This window comes from Terrapene carolina, unplaced genomic scaffold (genome assembly GCF_002925995.2).
Source record: "Terrapene carolina triunguis isolate 2854851 unplaced genomic scaffold, T_m_triunguis-2.0 Scaffold34224, whole genome shotgun sequence".
Taxonomy (NCBI): Eukaryota; Metazoa; Chordata; order Testudines; family Emydidae; genus Terrapene; species Terrapene triunguis.
In genome coordinates this window covers 2,322-9,606 of record NW_020698575.1, presented here as the reverse complement: position 1 = coordinate 9,606, position 7,285 = coordinate 2,322, and the positions used below count along the sequence as shown (strand labels likewise).

General features: G+C 62.8%; 1 protein-coding gene across 1 annotated transcript; it reads left to right on the top strand.

The window, feature by feature from the left end:
* Positions 1 to 4: 4 nt before the first annotated feature.
* LOC112123886 (protein kinase C gamma type-like) lies at positions 5 to 6,537 on the top strand (the record flags this gene model as incomplete). The annotated part of the gene is made up of 9 exons (XM_026646165.1): positions 5 to 169; positions 623 to 796; positions 1,154 to 1,245; positions 1,563 to 1,625; positions 1,746 to 1,884; positions 4,517 to 4,597; positions 4,740 to 4,847; positions 5,045 to 5,185; positions 6,013 to 6,537. Coding segments are annotated over 9 exons (1,146 nt in total), but the record flags the coding sequence as incomplete, so codon positions are not given.
* Between the last annotated feature and the right edge of the window lie 748 nt (positions 6,538 to 7,285).

Below are 7,285 nucleotides of genomic sequence, written 5' to 3'. Positions count from 1 at the left end.
GCTCACCGTGCCCCATCTCTGCCCCCCACAGAAGGTGCGCCACGGCCCGGGCCCCTCGCCCACCCCCAGCCCCACGGACTCCAAGCACGGCAGCTTCTTCGGGACCAGCCGCTTCCACATCTCCGACTTCAACTTCCTCATGGTGCTGGGAAAGGGCAGCTTCGGCAAGGTGAGGATGCCCCGGACGCCTGGGTTCTCTCCCCGGCTCTGGGAGGGGCGTGGGGGCTGGTGGGTTAGAGCCGTGGGGGCTGGGAGCCCGGATGCCTGGGTTCTCTCCCCGGCTCTGGGAGGGGAGTGGGGTCTGGTGGTTGGATCGGGGACACTACCTCCGGGGCGATGTAGTCGGGGTCCCGCAGAAGGCCAGGGTGGTCGCTCTGGGGAAGGCGTTCTCCCTGCATATCCCCAAAGCTGTGATCTTAGAGTGGCCCTTGGCCTCCTGCAGTAGAGAGACAACCAGGCCCTTGCCTCAGGGGGGTGCTGGCTCCCATCCAGCCCAAGGGCAGGGACTGGCTGGCTCAGGGGGGCAGGGAATGGGGCCTGGGGCCTTTTCCCTCTAGGGGGCACCAGCTCCCACCCGGCCCCAGGGCAGGGACTGGCTGGCTCAGGGCTGTGGTCCCCCCAGGTGATGCTGGCCGAGCGGCGGGGCACGGACGAGCTCTACGCCATCAAGATCCTGAAGAAGGACGTGATCATCCAGGACGACGACGTGGAATGTACCATGGTGGAGAAGCGGGTCCTGGCGCTCAGCGACCGGCCACACTTCCTCACCCAGCTGCACTCCACCTTCCAGACCACGGTACCCCCCGGGGCGGCGGGATACAGGGGTAGATGAGCCCGTGGGGCTGATCCGGGGCTAGGGACGGGTGGGATACCGGGGTAGATGGGCCCGTGGGGTTGCTCCAGGGGGCAGGGAGGGGGCGGGATACCGGGGTAGATGGGCCTGTGGGGCTGATCCAGGGGGCAGGGACGGGGTGGGATAAAGGGGTGGGTGGGCCCGTGGGGCTGATCTGGGGGCTGGGGACGGGGTGGGATACCGGGGTAGATGGGCCCATGGGGCTGATCTGGGGGCTAGGGACGGGGTGGGATACTGGGGTAGATGGTCCTGGGGGGTCTGTTCTGTCCCCCATGGCCCCGTCTCACTCGCCCCGTCCAGGATCGGCTCTATTTCGTGATGGAATACGTCAATGGCGGAGACCTCATGTACCACATCCAGCAGGTCGGGAAGTTCAAGGAGCCTCATGCCATGTACGTGCACCCCACCCCAGAGGGGCCGCGTCCCAGCTCCGGGCCAGGGGTCCCCGGATACCCAGCCCCCGCGCCCCACCCCAGAGGGGCCACATCCCAGTGCCAGGCCCGGGGTCCCTGGATACCCAGCCCCCGTGCCCCACCCCAGAGGCAGTCGCATCCCAGCACCGGGCGAGGGGTCCCCGTGAAACACTCTGTGGCCATGGAGCAGCGAAGACATTGAAGGGACGTTGAAGGTGATGAAACGATTTTCCAAGTCACCTTTGATTGTTCTGTCCCCCCCCCCCCCCCCCCCCCCCCCCCCCCCCCGCTTGTAGGTTCTACGCAGCAGAGATCGCCATCGGCCTCTTCTTCCTGCACAACAAGGGCATCATCTATCGGTGAGTGGAAACTGCCTCTGCCGGGTTGTTGGCTACAGTCTCTGCTCCCTACCTGCCCTGGGGCCGGATGGGAGCCGGCGCCCCCTGGAGGCGAGAGCCCAGTCCTGTCTCTCCCCACAGGGATCTGAAGCTGGATAACGTGATGCTGGATGCCGAGGGCCACATCAAGATCACGGATTTCGGGATGTGCAAAGAGAACATCTTCCCCGGAGTGACCACCCGGACCTTCTGCGGGACCCCCGACTACATCGCTCCGGAGGTAGCGCCCCCGATCCAGCCGCTAGACCCCACTCCCCTCCCTGAGCCGGGGAGAGAACCCAGGAGTCCTGGTTCCCAGCCCTCCTGCTCTAACCACTAGACCCCACAGTCCAGATTGTACCTGGGGAGGGGTCACCCCCAGCCTCCCACCCCCAACCCGAGCACTTGGTTATGGGGGAATGGTGGGGGAGACCTCTGCTGGTGGGGCTGGAGCTCCCCCAGCCACCCACCCCCGCTCTTCCCCCACCGCCCTGTTCCACGCCAGCCACTCAAGGGGACCGTGCAGTGCCGGGGGGGGGCAGTACCAGGCCTGGACTGTTGAATTGCCCTGTGTCACGGACGCACAGATCGTGCCCACTCTTGGCCCTGTGCGGTCCGTGGGGGGTGCCCCTTTCAGTGCGACAGCCCTTCTTGGGGGTCCACTCTCTCTCGGGGTCAGGCCCCTCCACCTCCTGGAGCCACACCTCTCTGAGCCTTAGCACACCTGTCTCTGACGTGGGCCCCCTCAGGGAGTCCACTCGCTCTGGATCCCCGGGGCCTCCACCCCCGAAGGGGTTGATGCCACCCTGTTCTCTAGACCGGAGTGACTCTCAGCCAGCATAAAACAGAAGGATTTATTGAGAGTTGAACACAGCACAGGAAACTCTCAGGGCCTCAGGCCTGGCCTCCCTCAGCACAGCACATCCCAGCCTCTCTGCATCCAGGTGGGCTCTGCCTGCTCCCCCTCTCCAGCCCAGAGCCCCCTGCTTCCCAGCTGGGCATCTGAGATCACCGGCCCCAAGCCCCGCCTCTGTCCATTGTCTTCTCTCCAGTTAAACAGGGTTGTAAACTGGGGCCTCCTCTCCTCGCTTCTGTCCTCTGGCTGGAACCGGCTGGTTAGGTCACTGGGTCCTCACTCTGCAGCCCATTGTCCTCCCACTGGACAGAACCGTCTGGGTCTCCGGGTCGGGGTCTCAGGTCACCGGTCGCTGGGGTGTCCATCCTCCAGGCCATTAGCTGGGGTCCCAAGTTCCCTCTCCGGTCCTCTGCAACAACAAACTCCCTCTCCCTTCACCTTGTTAAACCAGTAACCCCCAGGGAAACTGAGTCCCACCCCCTCCGCATGCAAACCATTGAAACCCCACCGAAAACAAGAAACCCCCCACTTCATCACACCCTGTCCCTTTAATTCTCTGCGGCGCCTCATACCAGCCTCTCGGGGCTCTGCTCACCCGCAGACCTCGGGATGTGGAGTCGCCCCCAGCTGAGGGGCATGATTGTCTGCCCGCCACTGCTGTGCCCGCCACGCATGACGTCCACACAGGGCGACACCCGCCAATGCCCCAGCCCCAGCCTTGCACCCCAGCATGTGTCCTGCACTGCACCCATAAATGGTGCGCGAATATGCCCCAGGGGTGCGAATATGCCCCAGCCTTCGTTAACCCGAGGAGAGATTTCCCGAGCGCTTCAGCCGAAACACACCAGCTTCGATACAAGAATAACACCCGTGTGGTACCTAGAGGAAGATCGATGCTTTTCAGTGATTAGACGTGTTTAAGGCATGAAAGTCCGAATTGGTTACAAAAGAAATAAAAGAAATCTGCGAGCTCATTCCTAAACGTTACCCGGCTAAATAAGATTAGGAAGCAAACGGATTTCTCTCCCCCGAAAACCTGCTGCAGTCCATGTGCAAAGCCTTCCAGTTAGACCCACTCCCCTCGGTTCAGTGTCCTTCCGGTATTCATTGGCGTTATGAGCAGAGGGATGTAAGGTGAAGAGGGGAGGTCGTTTGTGTGTTATGTATTCTCCCTTCTTATGCTCCAGCCCCCTGTGCTGGAAAAGTCCTTGCTGGGTCATGGGGTTAGGCAGTGTCCTGGCATACGGGCTGTGCAATCAGTCCTTTATATGAATGGTACATTCTTTTGTTTATACCTTCCCTCCCTTTCTGTTGAATGTCTGAATAAACAGGTAATGGCTCCGACGAGCCAGTGGGCCTTTGTCTCTGAGAAACTGGCTTGTGGGTGTCACCCAGCATTACAACACATTTCAGTAATAATCATATCGTAAAATCTTATAACTCCATACACAATGTTGGTACACAGTTTAGCACAGGACAGCGATGTTCAGCAGATTATGAGTTTTCAAATGATGCCTCACAAGGCGTGCTTTGTACAAAATGTAACATAGCCATATGCAAGTAGTGAACATGGGGTACAGGGTGGCACAGTGGGTGTCTGCTTTTTGGGGGGTTGGTCTCCTGGCAGTGACTCCTTCCCACCCACCCCCCACATTATCTCCTAGGGTTGGGAGCTGGGGAGGGATAAACCAATGGGAGGGGCTGTAGTGAGGTTGGCCCTGCTTCCTGTGCTTTAGCACTGCCCCCCAGTGCAGATGTTCTCCTCCCCCAAATCCCAGTTTGCTATGCCAGGTGGGGGATACTCTTAAAGGGGAAGTGCGCCTTTTAAATCTCCCTCTGTGTGTGTGTGTGTGTGTGTGTGTGTGTGTGTATGACATTGTAGCTCACGGCTTGTGCAGGGGATGCGGGGGAGTTTCCTCTGCCATAAGGTGGTTTCCCCCCGTCCCCACATGGAGTTGGGGGCCTGTGATACAGGGTTGGAACCTCCTAACTTGTCCCTGCTTTCTTCCTGCCCTAGATAATTGCCTACCAGCCCTACGGGAAGTCGGTGGATTGGTGGTCCTTCGGGGTGTTGCTTTATGAGATGCTAGCGGGGCAGGTAACTGGGGGGGGGGCTGGGGGGGGAGTACCTATGGGGGGGGGGGGGGGGGGGGCAGCCTGGCCTCAGTGCCCGGGGGGGGGGGGGGGGGCAGATTCCGCTGGGAGGGACTGGCTCTGACCCCCCTCTGCTCTCCCCCCAGCCCCCCTTTGACGGGGAGGACGAGGACGAGCTGTTCCAGGCGATCATGGAGCACACGGTGTCCTACCCGAAGTCGCTGTCCCGCGAGGCCGTCTCCATCTGCAAAGGGGTGAGGGATATCTGGGGGGGCGCCACCCTGGCCTTTGACCCCCGCAATTTCTGGGGGAGGGGCAGGCTGGGGTGAAGCCGTGGCGGGGGCGAGTTGGGGTGAGGGGAGGGTGCCCGCCCTCAAGGGGCTGGGAGGGGTGGATCAGCTGGTCCAGGGGTTCTGTGTCTCTGATGTCACCGTGTTTCCCCCCCCCCCAGTTCCTTACCAAGCACCCCCTGAAACGCCTGGGCTCGGGGCCAGCCGGGGAGCAGGACATCCGGGAGCACGGCTTTTTCCGCTGGATGGACTGGGAGAGCCTGGAGCGCCTGGAGATCCCGCCGCCCTTCACCCCCCGCCCGGTGAGTGACCCCCCCAGCCTGCTCCGTGTTCCCCCTTCCTGGAGAGTGACCCCCCCATCCCGCTCCATGTACCCCCGCCTGGAGAGTGACCCCCCCCATCCCGCTCCGTGTACCCCCGCCTGGAGAGTGACCCCCCCCCATCCTGCTCCCCAAACCCTCTCCTGGAGAGTGACCCCGCAGCCTGCCCCTGCCCCCCCGCCTGGTGAGTGACCCCCCCCCCCATCCCGCTCCGTGTTCCTCCTTCCTGGAAAGTGACCCCCCCTGCCTAGAGTGACCCCCCCCATCCCGCTCCCTCTGCCCCCCCGTCCTGCCACCCTTCACCCCCTCCTGAAGAGTGACCCCCCATCCTGCTCCCTGTACCCCCTCCTGGAGAATGACCCCCCCGCAGCCCGCTGCCCTTCACCCCCTGTTGGAGAGTGACCACCCCTAACCCAGCCTTCTTCACACCCCCAATGAACCCCAACCCCACCTGGCCACCCCCCGTAGCCCCCCCAGAGCAGGTGCGGGGCCCTATGGGGAATCGGGGGTCCCAACAGTCTGTGATTAGGGGAGCCCCATGTGACTGCAGGGAGGGGGCGCTGTGGGGGGGAAGCGGAGGGGCACTAGGGTCTGAGCCAGCAGGAGCGGGACTGGCGTAACGGGGTGGGGGGAACAGTGAAGGGGTGGGGGCCAAGGGAAATAACCCAGCTCTTCTTTCTCTCTCCCCCCCCCCATCTGTCTTGCTGTCTGTCTGTCCCTGTCTGGATCTGTCTCTCGTGGTCTGTCCATGTCTGTCTGCCTCTCTCGGGCCGTCTCCGTCTGTCCCTCCGTCCGTCCGTCTGTCCCAGTGCGGGAAGAGTGGCGAGAACTTCGACAAGTTTTTCACGCGGGCAGTGCCAGCGCTGACCCCCCCGGACCAGCTGGTCATGGCAGGGCTGGATCAGAGCGAATTCCAGGGCTTCACCTATATCAACCCCGACTTCGTGCACCTCTCGCTGCGCCCCCCCACCTCCCCCATCTCCATGGTCTGACCCGCCGGCTCCCCCCTGGCTTAACCTGCCCATAACCTGAGCGCTCCCCCCCCCATCTATCCCCCACATGGTCTGACACCCCCCCGGGGTTGTGTGCACAGAAATGCAGCCTCCTCTGGTGTGGGGAGCGGGGGGGTGGGTACACGGGGACCCCTCGCCCGGCCCCTATTTCATGGCTATGCAGCAAAACCGTAAAGTTTGGGACAGGAAGTGAAAGAGAATCTCACACCCAAACACAACTGCGAGCCAGATTTCAGGAGGCACCGACTGCCAGGGGAGAGCGCCCCCTATTGAGCCCCCCTCTCCCTGCAGCCCAGCGCCCCCTAGCAGCGCCGTGGGGCACCGGGGCCAGCCCTGCCTGCCAGGGGAGAGCGCTCCCTGCAGCCCAGCCCCCCCTAGCACCGCCCTGGGGCACCGGGGCCTGCCCTGCCTGCCAGGGGAGAGCGCCCCCAGCACTGCCCTGGGGCATTAGGCCCAGCCCTGCCTGCCAGGGGAGAGCGCCGCTTGCTGGGCCCCCTGTACTAAATAGCTTTGAACCTGTACATAACCCTAGGGGGAGCTTGAAGGTCAGGGGGGGACAATTGCTGCTTTCTCAGTCTCTCCTTAACATGCCCCCCCCAACATATTGACCCCCTTCTCTGGTGCATGGAGTACATATAGCTACACACCTATATTTACAGCTGTAACGCACAGGCCAATCCACCGTGGCTTTCCTCATCTGTGCCCCCCAGTGCTCAGGCTGGGGCCCAGGGGTCAGAGTCTCAGACAATCCCCAGGCTGGAGGAGACACCCCACCCCCACCCTTCCCAGCCTCAGGCTTGGTGTGGGGCAAGGGCTCACCTGGAGGAGGTGACGAGAACGGGGAGGGAGCCAGGACTCCTGGGTTCTCTCCCCAGCTCTGGGAGAGGAGCGGGGGCTAGTGGTTAGAGCAGGAGGGCTGGGAGCCAGGACTCCTGGGTCTAGCCCGGCTCTGGGAGGGGAGTGGAGTCTAGTGGTTAGAGCTGTAGGGAGTGGGCTGTTAATCAGGCCCCCCCCCCGCTCTAACCACTAGACCCCACTCCCCTCCCAGAGCTGGGGAGAGAACCCAGCC